The sequence below is a fragment of the Panthera pardus genome, unplaced genomic scaffold (genome assembly GCF_024362965.1).
Source record: "Panthera pardus isolate Hobbes unplaced genomic scaffold, ASM2436296v1 HiC_scaffold_1, whole genome shotgun sequence".
Taxonomy (NCBI): domain Eukaryota; kingdom Metazoa; phylum Chordata; class Mammalia; order Carnivora; family Felidae; genus Panthera; species Panthera pardus.
In genome coordinates this window covers 79,628,015-79,644,393 of record NW_026526654.1, presented here as the reverse complement: position 1 = coordinate 79,644,393, position 16,379 = coordinate 79,628,015, and the positions used below count along the sequence as shown (strand labels likewise).

Genomic DNA, 16,379 nt, shown 5'->3' with positions numbered 1-16,379 from the left:
GAGATAAAAATAAGACTAAAAATTAACAAAATGTGAAGGCCTTATTTCTAATTAGTAATTTGGGTTGCACATGTACTCAAAGTTACCTAATCAGATCATTGGAATATTGCATTTTTCTTTGTATGTGTATATTTCTGTATAAATGTGTGGGATTGGATAACTCTGTGTGTGTGTGTGTGTGTGTGTGTGTGTGTGTGTGTGTGTGTGTGTGTAAAATCAGATTTTACTCTCAGTTATTATAGGGCCACAAAATTAATTTGGAACATCTGGTTTGATAAATCTTAGAATGTTAAATTGAGAATATATACTAAGATTGCATGAGTTTTAATTGTGTAGAGCTGGTAAAAAAAAAAAAAGGGGGGGGTTATTAGGATTAGAGTATGAATAGAAGGCTTTGGAGACATTGGAATCAGTCTTTACCAGAAGAATGGGGGAAGGGTGGCACCCTCCTTCCCTTCCCCTCCCTAAAAGAGCTAGCACTCCGGATAACCCTTTAAATGCCACATTACATGTTATATGGTATATGCTATCTCTTTGAGAACAGTTGCAAGAATAGTATAAATTATATGGCTATATTATAAAATGTTATTAATATGCTTGTGTTTTAAATTTTAACAGGATTGGGGAAAATGGTAGGGAATTCATGTGATAAAGTAAATAGCTGCAAAGACCCTTTTGGAAACTTAACACCAAATGTCTTAGAAGATGAAGTACGTGAAAGAGTTGCAGATGTTTCTGAAGAAGATAGTTTTCCATTATGTGTTCCTAAATGTAAAACAAGAAACCTACAAAAAATAAAAACCAGTAAGACTAGGAAAAATATTTTCAATGAAACAACCAACGAATGTGAAGAAGCCAAAAAACAAATGAAAGAAAATAAACATTCTTTTGTATCTGAAATGGAAGCAAATGCCAGTGATCCATTAGATTCGAATGTAACAAATCAGAAGCCCTTTGGGAATGGAAGTGATAAAATCTCCAAGGAAGTTGTACTGTCTTCAGCCTCTGAATCGTGTCACCTAAACCTCTCAGGTCTAAATGGAACCCACATGGAGAAATTACCTCTACTGCGTATTTCTTCTTGTGACCAAAATAATTCAGAAAAAGACCTCATAACCACAGAGAAAGAATGTACCAACTTTATTATTTTAGAAGATTCTTTACCACAGATTTCAGGTGTACCCAAGTGTACAGAGAAGATGTTAAATGAGGAAATAGTGGTAAATAAGATAGATGAAGGGCAGTGTCTTGAATCTCATGAAGATTCCATTCTTGCGGTAAAGCAAGCAGTATTTGAAACTTCTCTAATAGCTTCTCCACTTCAGGGTATCAGAAAGTCTATATTCAGGATAAGAGAATCACCTGAAGAGACATTCAGTTCAGTGTTCTCAAACAATATAACTGATCCAAACTTTAAAGAAGAACATGAAGCCTCTGAAAGTGGATTAGAAAAACATTCTGTTTGCTCACAGAAAGAGGATTCTTTAAGTACAAGTTCACTTGATAATGGAAGCTGGCCAGCCACTATCAAACATACTTCTGTAGCTTTGAAGAATTCAGGTTTAATATCCACTTTGAAAAAAAAAACAAAAAAGTTTATTTATGTTGTAAATGATGAAACATCTTATCAAGGACTAAAAATACAGAAGGACCAGCAATCGGGACTGATGAACTATTCAGCCCAATTTGAAGCAAACGTTTTGGAAGGACCACTGACATTTACAAATGCCGATTCAGGTACGAGTGTGTGTGTGTGAGAAAGTGAGAGAGAGAAAATGTATAGTTTTGTGGCTGTTGACAAGTTCTCTTATTTGAATATGCGAGTCTTTCTCTAATCTTTTTTAAAATATATACTGCCTGCTTTCCTTCTGTAGTTTCTTTTTTGGTTTTCCTTCTGTAGTTTTTTGGTTTTTTTAAATCACTGTACTTGTATTCAGTATCGGGCAATGTCTACATACATTATTGTTTAGGCCTTTGATTACCAATGTTCAAAATCATTTTATTCAGACTGGTTGGATCAGTTGGCATAGTATACTGTATACAATCATGCCTCTTGAGACAGAGCATTTGATTCAGAATCATCAAGAACTTGACTACTTAATTCCTGCTTTAATTTTGTTATATGTAAATTTGACAGTTCTGTAAATATGTTGTACTATTTACTATAGATATTCTCTAAATCATGTAAAAAAATAGAAAAAAGCTAATTTCTAGCTAAGTTTAATGTAAGTCACTTCTAAAATGAAAGTGGTTACTGTTGTTACCTAGTTTTCTTAAATATTTAGAGATTACTTAGAGTTATTAATATCCGGTGTCAGAGTATGCACAGTGAGACTCTGTTTTTATTTGAGCAGTGATTCCTTTATCAGTAGCTGAATTGTATGTTAAAAAGGCAATTTTATCATCCTTTGAGAAGATTTTAGTGGATAGAATAAACTGGAATGTAGAGGAACTGTTTGAGATTTGGGTTAATTTCCAGAGAAGAATGTTTGATACTGTATATGTCAGAATTAAAATCAGTGAAACAGCTAATATATAGTAGTGGTCATTGATTAAATGAGACTAATATTTTTAACTTCCTAATACAGAATTCAGAGGGATGATTTAAAAAAAAAAAAAACTCAGCAGTTTAATTCATTTGCCTTTATAATTGGTCATTTTTCAGGCCCTTCATCTGTAGAGCCTATTTTTAAAAGCTGATTTTTTTTTTTTCAGTATCAAAGACTGAATTAACTAAAGGAAGTAATTACTTTTCTAATTCTTTTCCTTTGCCTTGTTTTTTTTTATCTCCTATCACACCCATTTAGCAATGAAACTTTTTTCCAGTTTTATTTTCCAATAAAACTAATTTGAATTTTACTTATGGTGGCTGCTTTCTTGAACTACATACTAATTTTAATTGAATTGATACATGTTAGAAAAGAATACTAAGTTCTATTTGTCTTTAGTTGAAAATATAATAACTTCAAATAGAGACTATTTAGAATTCTTTGTTTTAAGCCTGACATTCGCTTCTTGCTTTTCATGTAATTCTTATCGTAGATACTACCTTTTTTACTTAGTGGAATATATTTAGTAAACATGATTGATGGTAGTTTAATTTTGTTTTGTCACTTTGTGTCTTTAGGTTTATTGCATTCTTCTGTCAAAAAAACCTGTTTGCAGAATGATTCCAAAGAACCAATTTTGTCCTTAACCAACTCTTTTGGGACACTTCTGAGAAAAGTTTCCAATAATGGAAGCAGTTCTCCTAATAATAAAATAATATCTCAGGATCTTGATTATAAAGAAGCAAAAATTAAGAAGGAAAAACTGCAATCATTTATAAGCACAGAAACGGATTGTCTGTCATCCTTACAGGAAAAACACTGTGAAGATGATACAAAAAGCCAAAGAGTTGCAGATAGAAAAGAAGAGATCTTGCCTGCAGTAAGCCAACCTTCTGTGCCATATTCAGAAGTGGAAGATAGTGGTATTCACTTTCAGACTCTGAAAAGCTTTTCATCTGACCCGGATAATACCGGCCAGTTAACTCCTCACCCCAGGGATCCTCTGTCAAACCCAGTCGGGCTTTCCAGAGGAAGAGAATCATATGAAGTGTCAGAGACACTAAAATGTAAGAGTCATGAAGCTGGTTTTGAATTAACCAAAACCATGGAAAATAATCAAGAAATACATGTTTTAAATGAACATGCTAAAAAAGCTAAGTTGTTGTCAACTGAAAAATATGTAACAGAAACATCACCTTCTATGAAGGTACCATTCAACCAAAATGCACATCTCACAATAATCCAAAAAGACCAAAAAGAAACTACTTTAATTTCAAAAATAACTATCAATCCAAACTCTGAAGAACTTTTCCCAGATGGTGATAATTTTGTCTTTAAAATAACTAAGGAAAGGAATGTTCCTGTTTTAGGAAGTATTCAGGAACTTCAAGATTCAGACCTCTGTTGTGTAAAAGAACCTGTTCTCGAGAACTCTACCATGGTAGTGTATACAGATATGGATGACAAACAAGCAGCCAAAGTGTCAATTACGAAAGGTTTTGATTCATCAAACATAGATGATCTTACAGAAAAGGATAGAAATAGCATAAAGCAGCAACTCAGAATGACTTTAGACCAAGATTCAAAATCAGACATCACCTTGGATTCAGATATGAAATCAAATGGAAATAATGATTACATGGATAATTGGGCAAGACTATCAGATCCAATTTTAAATCACAATTTTGGAAATGGCTTCAGAACAGCTTCTAATAAAGAGATAAAACTCTCTGAACACAACATTAAGAAAAGCAAAATGCTCTTCAAAGATATTGAAGAACGTTATCCTACTAACTTAGCTTGTATTGAAATTGTAAATACTTCATTAGAAAGTCAAGAGAAACTGAGCAAACCTCATATACTTGATCCACAGTCAATTAATACTGTATCTGGGTGTGTGCAGAGTAGCGCATATGTTTCTGATAGTGAAAATCGTCACACAACTCCTCCAACTTTATCTTTAAAGCGAGATTTTGATTCAAATCATAATTTAACACCTAGCCAAAAGGCAGAAATTACAGAACTTTCTACCATTTTGGAAGAATCAGGAAGTCAGTTTGAGTTTACACAGTTTAGAAAACCAAGCCACATGAAACAGAAAAATCCACGTGAGATGCCCGAAAAACACCTGACTATCTCAAATACCACTCCTGAGGAACAGAAAGATGGTCATCTCCGTCTCACAATTAATGCCCTATCTATCAGTCAGGGAGATAGCAGCAAGAAATTTGAAGGTATAATTGGAGGTAAGCAGAAGTTTGCTTGCTTGTCAAAAACCAGCTGTAACAAAAGTGCTTCTGGCCATTTAACAGGTAAAAATGAAGTGGAGTTTAGAGGCTTTTACTCTGCCCGTGGCACAAAACTGAACGTTTGTAGTGAAGCACTGCAAAAAGCTAAGAAGCTGTTCAGTGACCTTGAGAATATTAGCGAGGAAACTTCTGTAGAAGTAGGTATAAGAAGTTTCTCTTCAAGTAAATGTAATGGTTCTGTTTCAATGTTTAAGAAAGAAACTTGTAACAATGAGAAAAAGTTAAATGAGAAAAATAATAAATACCGCCTAATACTACAAAATAATATTGAAATGACTACTGGCATTTTTGTTGCTGAAGATACTGAAGGTTACAAGAGGAACATAGAAAACAAAGCTAACAAATATACTGATGCCAGCGGAAATATGTACAACTTCAGAGAATCTGATGGCAGTGATTCAAGTAAAAATGATACAGTTTATATTCATAAAGAAGAAAATGGCTTGCCGTATATTGATCAGCACGACATAGATCTGAAATTATCCAGCCAGTTTATAAAGGAGGGCAACACTCAAATTAAAGAAGGTTTGTCAGATTTAACCTGTTTGGAAGTTGTAAAAGCTGAAGAAACACTTCACGTTAACACATCAAACAAAGAACATTTAACTGCTAATACAATGGGGCGAATTACAAAAGATTTTGACATATTTGACGTATCCTTTCAGACTGCAAGTGGGAAAAATATAAGAGTCTCTAGAGCGTCATTAAATAAAGTTACAAATCTCCTTGATCAAAAATGTACAGAAGAAGAATTGAATAACTTTGCAGATTCCTTAAATTCTGAATTACTTTCTGGCATAGATATCAACAAAGTAGACATGTCACGTCATGAGAAAATGGAAAATACTGAAAGAAAAGACAAAATGAAAGAAAGTGACCTCACTGGTACTGAAAATAAATCACTGACCCTCCAGCATAGACCAGAATATGAAATCAAAAAGATCAAAGAACCTACCATTTTGGGTTTTCATACAGCTAGTGGGAAAAAAATAGAAATTGCAAAGGAATCTTTGGACAAAGTGAAAAATCTTTTTGATGAGCAAGAGCAAGATAAAAGCGCGATGACTAATTTTAGCCATAGAGGGACAAAGATGTCCAAGGGCAGAGAGGAGTGTAAAGGTGGGCTGCGATTAGCATGCAAAACAATTGAAATAACACCTGCTTCAAAGGAGGAAGAAATGCAGAAGCCTCTAGAGAAAAACCTTGTTTCTAACGAGATCGTGGTGGTACCCAGGCTCTTAAGTGATAATTTATACAAACAAACCGAAAATCTTAAAATACCAAATCGTGCCTCTCTGAAAGTTAAAGCACATGAAAATACAGGAAAAGAAACAGCAAAAAAGCCTACAACTTGTACAAATCAATCCACTTATTCAGCCACTGAAAATTCAGCTTTATCATTTTACACAGGACATGGTAGAAAAATTTCTGTGAGTCAGTCTTCAATACTTGAAGTAAAAAAATGGCTTAGAGAAGGAGAATTGGATGATCAACCAGAAAAAACAGTGTATAATATATCAGATTATCTTTCAAAAAATAAAGTTGATAATTCTGGTATTGAACCAGTGGTGAGGAATGTGAGAGAGAGAGAGAACACCAGTGTTTCTGAAATAATGTTCACTGTAAGAGAAGCAGACACAGATCCACAAAGCATAAACGAAGATATTTGCGTTCAGAAACTTGTGACTAATTTCTCATGCAAAAATGAAAATACAGCCATTAAAGTGACGGTTTCTGATTCAAATAATTTTGATTCAACTCAGAAATTGAATTCTGATTCAAATGATGCTGTGCCTGTATACACTACAGCAAGTAGTGAAAGAGTCTTAGTTGCACACGAGACAAAAGTGACAGAGGGATTTACAGAAAACTGCAGTATGGCAATTAAGCAAACCACCAAGAGTAAACCAGGGAAAATTGTGGCAGGTTATCGTAAGGCGCTGGATGATTCAGAAGATACTATTTGTCCTAATTCTCTGGATGGTGCAGAATGTAGTTTGCCTTCACATAAAGATTTTGCTGAGACTCAAAGTGAGCAAACTCTACAACTTAACCAAAGTATTTCTGGATTCAAGAAACGTTCTGAAATACCACCTCGTCAGATTAATTTGAAAACTTCTGATATATGTAAACTTAGTACAGGGAAGCGTCCCCAGTCCGTCTCTTATACAAATGCTCGTGGGATTTTTAGCACTGCAAGTGGAAAATGTGTACAAGTATCAGATGCTGCATTACAAAAGGCAAGACAGGTGTTTTCTAAGGTAGAAGACAGTGCCAAGCAGCCCTTTTCCAAAGTATCATTTAAACATAATGAGGATCACTCAGACAAGTTCACAAGAGAAGAAAATACTATGATACATACCCCCCAAAATTTACTATCATCTGCTTTCTCTGGATTCAGTACAGCAAGTGGGAAACAAGTTCCAGTTTCTGAAAGTGCCTTATGCAAAGTTAAGGGAATACTAGAAGAATTTGATGTGATGAGAACTGAATGCAGTCCTCAGCGTTCATCTACATCTAGACAAGATGTATCAAAAATGCCTCCTCCCTCTTGTGTAGATAACAGAACCCCAGAACGCTCTGTAAACTCCAAATTGGAAAAAGCCTACAATAAAGAATTTAAATTATCAAGTAACTCTCAGTTTAAGCAAGACAAACAGTTGATACAAGGAAACAAAGCATCGCTTGTTGAGAACATTCACCTTTGGGAAAAAGAACAGGCTTTACCTGAAAATATAAAAATGGAAATTGGGAAAACTGAAGCTTTTCCTAATCTTCCTGTGAAAACAGATACAGAAATTCATTCTACTGACTCCAAGGATCCAGAAAACTATTTTGAAACAGAAACAGTAGAGATTGCCAAAGCTTTTATGGAAGATGGTGAGCTGACAGATGCTGAACTGCTAAGTCACACCAGACACTTTCTTCCTACGTGCCAACACTCTGAGGAGACGCTTGTGTTAAATTCAAGAAGAGGGAAAAGAAGAGGTGTACTTGTCTCAGTTGGTAAGTGTCCATTTTTTCCTGTTAGCTTGCCAATCACTTAAAAATTAAGTCTTGAATAATCCTGGTATGCTAACTTACAGCAATTCAGGTAATTATAAGCTGTATTATGTTTTATTTTTTTTTAATGTGGAATTTATTGTCAAATTGGTTTCCATACAACACCCAGTGCTCATCCCACCAGGTGCCCTCTATATTTTTATAGACCTTGTGGATGGTTTAGCGGAATGTGATTTCACTTTTGCTATCTCTGAGTCTGTACCAAGAAACATGTTTTGAGGTTATTTCGATGTATTTTTAGAGATTATTAATATAGTTATAATTGAGAAGCTACTGTTTCTTTCCCTAGAAAATTTAACAGCCTGCATAATACAACTTATTAACTGTTTCCATTAGAGAGGAAGAACACAGACGTTCCAACTCTGGCTCCTGTGAAGTTAAAAAATTGGTTTCAATTATAGGTACTGGTTTGCCTCCTTTTTTTAATCTAGGAAGTGTTTTAAAGTCAGTCATTTTTGGCAGATAACATACTGGTCTTAATGGCATTTGGACTATATTCTAACTTCTCTTTGAAATATGTATGGAACAACTTAGTTCAACTAGGTCAAATGACAAAGAATAATCTTAAGTCATTGAATCTGTTGATCAAATACCATCAAAGTAAATGCCAAAACTAACTCCAGCTTTTAAGTGGATGATCTTAATATTAAATAACTAACTCCTTTGTAAAAACTATGGACTCACAGAATTGAGTTGAATTGAGTTGTCACAGGTCTTGCCCAGTCTCTTCTTACTATAGAGCAAAACACTGAAGCCAGTGTCTTCAACTTGGCACCTTCAGTTACCCTGTGGATACAGAGTTTCTGAATTGTTATCCAGGCCACATTCCATACCAAGTTTATGTTATGGGAAAGTAGAAAGTTGATGATACTTACCTTAAACCGTTGCTGTGCTCTGGTAAAAATTTTGAAGAGCAGATGCTTAAAGAGACTCACAGTTCTTTTATGGAAAATAATGGCTTTATTCATAGGAACCCATTTTGTTCATGTGTACTCTCAAGTGCGTTAACCTGCTTAGGGGAAACAACAACAACAACAACAAACTCAGACTTGTAATAAATGTTCTCAGCATCATCACTATTTAATGTTCCCTCACTTCTGTTATATATGAATATACAGCTTAATCAGCTTCTGGTTACTTGCTAAACAAATCACTTCATAATTTAACACTTGATAAAGCTTTGCATGGACATTTTCATCTATTAAATTCTACAAGTTCATTCCCTTTAATAAAGCATCAAAAACCAGAGTACCCATTATCACCTATTATCTCAGTATGACACGGACATGCGTAATTTGAATTATGGTTTAATTTTACTCTCAGCCTTTGTAGAATTTTTAAATAAGTATTACTAATATTTTAATGTAATTTTGCTAATTTTAAAGTCTTTTCTCCTACTCACTCTAATTCAAGGACCTGCATAATAAATTCCTTCTCGAGTTTAATGCAGGAAAAAGTTTTACTTGAAGAAATTCTGTTTGTTCTTATTTCCAGTAAACTTATAGTTTCATTTAGTGCTAGTTTATTCCATTAAAAAGTAGCTTATCACTGGTATCTGGTAACATCTTTTTATCCCTAGACCCTATTAGATAGTGGTATTTTAAATGGGAAAGAAAGAAAGAAAGAAAGAAAGAAAGAAAGAAAGAAAGAAAGAAAGAAAGAAAGAAATTGATATTGAAAAATAAATTGTCTCTTTCAAAGTAGAATGGTCACTACTTAAATTATAAGTATTATGTATTTTTTGCTTAATAAATTGTAAGAGTCAGGACTTTAGTTTTAAAAAAATGAACTATATAGGCTTTTGAAAAATAATATTGCTATTATTTGCTTTAAAAACATATATGGAATTTTTTTTTTTTAGGAGAACCCCCAATCAAAAGAAATTTGTTAAATGAATTTGACAGGATAATGAAAAATCAAGAAAAATCCTTAAAAGCTTCGAAAAGCACTCCAGATGGTAAAATTTGCTTTGTATTCATATCTTTTCCCTCTCTGTAGGTACTACACACAATATTTTTAAGTGAACTTTTCTCAGCTTTTTTGGGTATTTAAATAATTAGACAAGACTTTGCAGTGTGGTTTGTTAAAATTATGTCTTGCTTTGTTCTGTGAGCATTTCCTTCATAATACCAAGTATGATGTGGAGGTTCTCTATAATGACTTTTTAAATTAAAAAGCTATAAAAATTTAGTAACATCTTAGTATAATAATTTAAGGCTTAGGTTCTGGGAATCCAGGCAAGCTTTTGACCTTCACCACTGCACGAAAATCACTCTCTCCTAAGCCATTTGGTGATCTCCATGTTGGCAAATCCAACAGGCATTCTGTGTGTTCATTTGACTCCATCTTTCAGCCACATTTGACAGTTGGTCACTCTTCTGAGACCACCACATGCAGTCGGTTCTCCTCCTGCATAGCCACTTCTCTGGTTCTTCCTTATTCTTTCCTTCCTCTAAGCATAGGAGTGCCCCAGGGCTCTGTCCTTAGAGCTCTTCTCTGCTTAAACTTCAGTTTCAGTGACTACCAACATTGTTATCTGCAAGCTTAGCCCATCCTGGAACTCCAGACTTACTTGTGCATTTGCCCTTGATACTTTTCTACTTACATTGCTAATAGGCATCTCTAAGTCACTATAGGCAGTGCTAAACTCCTGATTCCATCTCTGTCCCAAACCTGCTCTTTCTGTTCATTCCTTTCTTGCTGCCATTCTGCCAATTGACACATCAAAACCTTGGTGTCCTCCTTTACTCTTTTGTTTCCTCACACTTCACATCCAGCCCATCAACAAGTCCTATATGTTCTACCTTTCAAATATAACAAGAATCTGATCATTTCTTCTCATTCTCCCCCTACCACCTTCATCTAAGCCACAGTCAAAGCTTGTAACTCCTTTCTCTGTTTCTGCCTCTGCCCCTCCTCCAGGCTGTCTCAGCATAACAGCCAGGATCATCCTGGTAACAAAAAGGTCAGATCATACTCCTTGATTGCTTAAAACTCTGCGTGGCTTCTTATCTCATTTAGACTAAAATCTGAAATTCTTACCATGCAATACATAAAAAAAAAAATAAATAAAACGTGTAACTATTGCTCGCTATATATTTGGTTCCTGGGTTTGGAAAGGAAGAATTCAAGTAGTGAGGCATAAATGTGTTAGACTGTAGAGGCTTAGTTCTGAAACACATGCAATAAATCCCACAGCAGACCCTTAATGACTGCATAGAATCTTCTTCATTCTTTTTTATGGTTGCATAGTATTTGATCATGTGGTTGTATCAATATATTCTAGTTTAGTCAGCCAATCCCGTACTAGTGAACGATTTGAAGGTTTGAGAAGTACAAGTTGCATACTGAGAACAATATCTAAAGTTTGGCTTGTAAACCTTCATAAGACTAAATTTTAAATTTGATGCATGGCAGTTAACTAACACATTTGAGTTGTGATTAACATCAGCTAATGAAATTTATACTGATTTTCTTGATTTGTTTATGCTGAGTTATTTGGTATATAGTTATTATCAGTTTGTGAGTCAAATATTTCAGGCCTATATATCAATTTTTTATGTAAATATTTACAATTATGTGTAATAAATAGGTATAGGAAATAAAATTTCATTCAGATTTTCATTAATACATAACGTAAAATATTTTTCTAGGCATCATAAAAGACAGAAGCTTGTTTATGCATCATATTTCTTTACAGCCAGTTACCTGTGGACCCTTTAGGTAAGACATGTTCAATTTTTTTTTATTATAGTATAGGAAAAGTATGTTTTTTTTAAATAAATATTTCTAAAGATATTCTTTTATCTCTCCTCCCTTTCAAAGCCCTACTCAAATTGCTAAGAATTTTTTTAATGTATAAATCCACAAGGACAATGATCGGAGAAAAAACAAATTCTGGAAGCCAAAAAGCATGAAAGACTTAGAACATCATAGAAAGCTAAAACTTGACATTAGAGCAAGTAGAGAAGCTACCCAATTTCCCCCAAAGAAAAAACCCAAGAAAGACTCAAATTGGCAGCAACTTGTACTTCTGAAGGTGAGGTAGAAAATAGGGAGATTAGTTGAAAATCTGTTTAAGAAATACCTATATCCCTTCCCCCACTGCAGGCAGCCAGTTATCCCTTTTGTGCCAGAAGACCTGGAAGGTTATTGTCTGGAGAAGATGAATTGGAGGGGTTCTGAAGTGGGAGAGGGGAGACACAGTAGGCACAGTTGAAGGGAGGGTACCGAAAACAGAGATCAAGTAAAAAATCTGCTTCTCAAGTAGTGAGACTTGCCAGCCTCCTTCCCACATTTGGCTCCCAAATACTGGCAGCCAGGCCTCTAGGCAGAGGACTAGAAGACTTTTTTTCTAGGGAACATGACTAGCCCAATAGGAAAGACTAGAAATACTGACAAATGCAGGTACTCAAACGAAACTGCATAGCCAGAGCACCAGACAGTGATGCCAACGATTAACAAGCCCCTCCAGCACACACCTCACTGTTTGTTTGTTTGTTTGTTTGTTTGTTTGTTTTGAGAGAGAGCAGGGGAGGGGCAGAGAGGAAGAAGGAGAAAGAGCGAGAATCCCATCCCAGGCAGGTTCGGCACTGTCAGCACAGAGCCCAGTGCGGGGCTCAATCCCATGAACCTTGAGATCATAACCTGAGCCAAAATCTAGAGTCAGGTGGCACTTAATGAGCTGAACCAACCAGGTGCCCCATACCTCACTCTTAGATAAGATCAGAAAATAAAAGATCACTAGCTATTGGCAGAAAGCCTCTGTGATAGTTTCCATAGTGCAAAAACAAACAAAAAAGAAAGAAACTTAGAGGAAATAGACCATACATGGAGGTGAATAAAATTTCAAAAAAACTTACTAATATTCCCAGGTGGAGAACAACAGAAGTAATAGAAAAGTTATGAAATCTCCAAGAATATAGAACAAAAAGAAAAAGATGAAAAAAGAAAAGATAATTGGAAAAGTCAGTCATATGGGCTAACATCTGAAAATTTGGAGTTTGGGAAAGAAGAAATAAAGGGGAAATGAAGAGAAGTTTTCAAAGAAATAAGATACTTTAGCAGTACTGAAGGATATGAGTTTCTTTGATTAAAAGAGCCCTCTGATCACACGAATAAAAACTGACTCACATTAAGGAACATGCTTTTGAAATTTTAGAATGCTACAGGGAAAGGGAAACCTTAAATTTTCTGGGGGAGAGGGGAGGGCAGAAAAATCAGGTTTCAAACAAAGTTTCAAGAGTCCTAATGGTATAAATCCTCTCATCATTAACAATGGAAGCTAGAAGATTATGGATTCTATAATGTATACTACAGAGCAGTGCCTTGAAAATTCTGAGAGAAAATGACTTCCAGCCTAGAATCCTATCACTGACCAAAATATCAAATAAGTGTGAGGTAGACATTTTTCAGATGCAGAGTACCAAAAGGTTTATCCTCCATGCACTTTTCTCAGGAAGCTCACAGAAGTCACCCATAACCAAGAAGGAGGAAGATGTAAGATTTGAGAAACAAGAACTTAGCATAGGAAAGAGGCAGAGGGAATCACCCAGGTAGACAGTGCTTTGAGGGGAGATCCCAGAAAGATAGCTGTGTCACTAAGCCCAGACTGGCAGCTAGACCATTTTCGGACAGAAGAATAGAGCCCTCAGAGAGTTTGCCTACAAGATAAAATTGAAGCAGAACCTGAAGTCTTAATGCAGTAATAAACTTCTTGGTAAAGATGGTGGATTGAGCACACCCAAATAGTTCCATTGCCTTCCAAAATTTTAGCAAAACCACAGTGAGGGAACTTGCACCCACCAAAGATAAGGGAGGACAGGAGAGGAGACCTCAGTGGCTGTATTTCCAAGGATTTGGAAGAAAACGGATTAAAAAGCTAATAGTGGGGAGAGAAAAAAACCAACCATTTTACACTGAAGAAGCCTCAAAAGCTGAGGAATTAGTGTATCTTCACAGTTGGTGGTGAAGAAGGAAGGAGCCAGAACAAGGGTATAGGTTGAAAATACATTGCCTCCTCCACTCCATGAAGCTGGACAGCTACCTGTTGTCCACTCTAACAGAAGACCAGGGCTTAAGTCTCCAGAGAGGGTACACAATTAAATGTTGACAGTCAAATACGTAACATGGGAAGACAGGGAGATGAGATAGAAAGGCTATTTAGTAAAGCAGAAGTGGTGTTGACAGAGAGCTAAATCTTGATCTTCCAAGTGGCTCTTCAAGAAGAAGCAGTCACAGAAATGTCACTTAGAGATAATGGATGTGAATATCATAGAAGCATCTAAAATTGTAGAAAGCAGTTATAAAACCTTTCTCACCTGGTAAATTATTTAGCCCAAAGCTGTGGTTTAAATTGTTTTTAATATTACCTTTTCATAAATAACTATTTGTGGCATTGTTGAAAAAAATCATTGATCCTCATTTCTGGAGTATATTTTCCAGTCGGCTTCTAATATACGTGTTTTGAAAGTAGAAACCCATGTGGTTTGTTTCCATTTCCAAAAGGAGGTTGTAATATTAAAAATAAATGCTTATTTATCTTCATATTACCTTAATTTTCACACATGATAAAATAGTTCTGTGCATTTAGTAAGTATGCATAAGGAACTAATTTACCTAAGTATCTGATTTCTATTGTGCAGATAGATACAAAGATAAGTCTACCTCAGATTGCTAGTCTTGGAGCCAGGTGTGAAAAGAATTACCGTGATAAAAGTACCAAAGTAGGTATAACTGAGTGACATGACAGCATAGAAAAATTGGCACCTAATTATGGGACAGAAGCTTAGCAAGAACAGTTCTCCAGACAGAATGAAAAGAATGCTTGGGTGAGGAGGGAGCTCCACACTCGGGTAAAAGAAAGAAGTGTGGCTTTCTTCAAATGAAGGATTTAGTGGGCTGGGGTGTGGTGGGGGCTGGGAAGAAACAAAAAAGAAATGGGGAGGTTGGGACCTATATATAGGAAGCCTCCTGTGTCATTTCTGACAAGTCGAAACTGGGTAGGTGACCATTTGTGGAAGTTTCTAAGAAGAGGAGCAGGATAACCAAATTTCTGTTTTAGAAATAGACCAAAGTGAGACTGCTGCAAGGAGATTAGTAAGGAAAATTTAACACAAGTGCTAGAGCAGAGAGTATAAAGTGAGCGAAAGATTGAGATTCAAGAAGATTTGACCAGGGGCGCCTGGGTGGCTCAGTTGGTTGAGCCCCCAACTCTTGATTTCAGCTTAGGTCGTAGGATTAAGCCCCACGTCGGGCTCATGCTGAGCATGGAACCTGCTTAAGATTTTCTCTCTCTCTCTGCCCCTTTCCCCCTGCTCACAGACACACACTCTCTAAACAAACAAACAAACAAACGAACGAACAAACATAAAAAAAGAAAAAAAGATTTGGCCAGATAGTGGCTAACTGGGAGTGTCAGACTATCTCCACTTATATTCAAGTAGACATCTTACACATGACCTACAAAGCAAATGCCTCATTTTCACAAGACTCTTAATATTTAAAAACAAGGGAGTACAAGATAAATGAAAATAAGTTTTGGAGTAGAAGTTGCATTTATTCTTCTGCACAGGATCTCTCAATCATCTACTGAGGGAAATCAGTCCAGCAATTGCCCCTCTCCTGCATTGATACCTGTCTTCCTCTCCAGTGGCTTAGTCCCATCCGTGAGGTAATTGCTGTAAGTCTCTGTCTTAACAAGAAACACCTTTCTTGATTCCTCTAATCCCACCAGTCTGTTTCTTTAGCCCCTTAAAGCACAACTCATCAGAATGTTCTCTACTTATCTCTCCCCCTCCTCTCCTGAACCTACCATACTCTCTGATCACTCTCTGATCACCAGGCACTACTCCTTATCAAGATTACTGGTTACCCAGCAGTTGTTGAATCTTGTCAGCTCTCCGCCCTCCTGTTAACCTAGCATTTGCATAGTTAATCACTCTTCTTCACACTTTCTTCAACTCCTGGGACCACTCTCTTACTTCTCCTTCCCAGTGGCCATTCTTTCTCTTTTGTTCTTCCCTTAAATTACTAAATGTTAAATTCCCTCATGGTTCACTTCCAGATGGCTTCTCTTCCTGACCTTCCTCCTTCATCACTGTCTCATCCACTGTCATGACTTTATATACCCTCTATTTACTGATGGCTCCAAAATTAATATCGTTAGCCCAGATTTCTTCCCTGAAAAACATATGCATTCATCTAGTTACCTCCTTGACATTTTTATTGGGGTGACTAATAGATATCTCAAACTTAACAGCTTCAAAGCTTACCCTAATCTGCTTTCCTATAAAAGTCTAACAACTCTGCTTTCAAAATACACTCACACCAGAGGATAGAGTGTGTCATTTCTTTACTCAAAAACTAGCCCGTGACTTCCCATCTGAGTATAATTGGGAAGCCCTACGAGGGTGTACGGGTTCTCTGTGATCCAGCCTTCTTGCTTTATTTCCAATCC

General features: G+C 36.0%; 1 protein-coding gene across 5 annotated transcripts in view; it reads left to right on the top strand.

Annotated features, from left to right (window-relative positions):
• Window positions 1-16,379, top strand: part of BRCA2 (BRCA2 DNA repair associated) — a 60,291-nt gene that overhangs the window by 12,089 nt on the left and 31,823 nt on the right. For all 5 annotated transcript variants that reach the window (XR_008421292.1, XM_019447816.2, XM_019447814.2 and 2 more), the window contains exons 10-13: window positions 619-1,737; window positions 3,128-7,864; window positions 9,783-9,878; window positions 11,575-11,644. Coding sequence is in view for 4 of the 5 variants with exons in the window: in XM_019447816.2 (XP_019303361.2) it covers window positions 619-1,737; window positions 3,128-7,864; window positions 9,783-9,878; window positions 11,575-11,644 (6,022 nt within the window). In the remaining variant the exon portion in view is untranslated. The remainder of the gene's footprint in view (window positions 1-618; window positions 1,738-3,127; window positions 7,865-9,782; window positions 9,879-11,574; window positions 11,645-16,379) is intronic.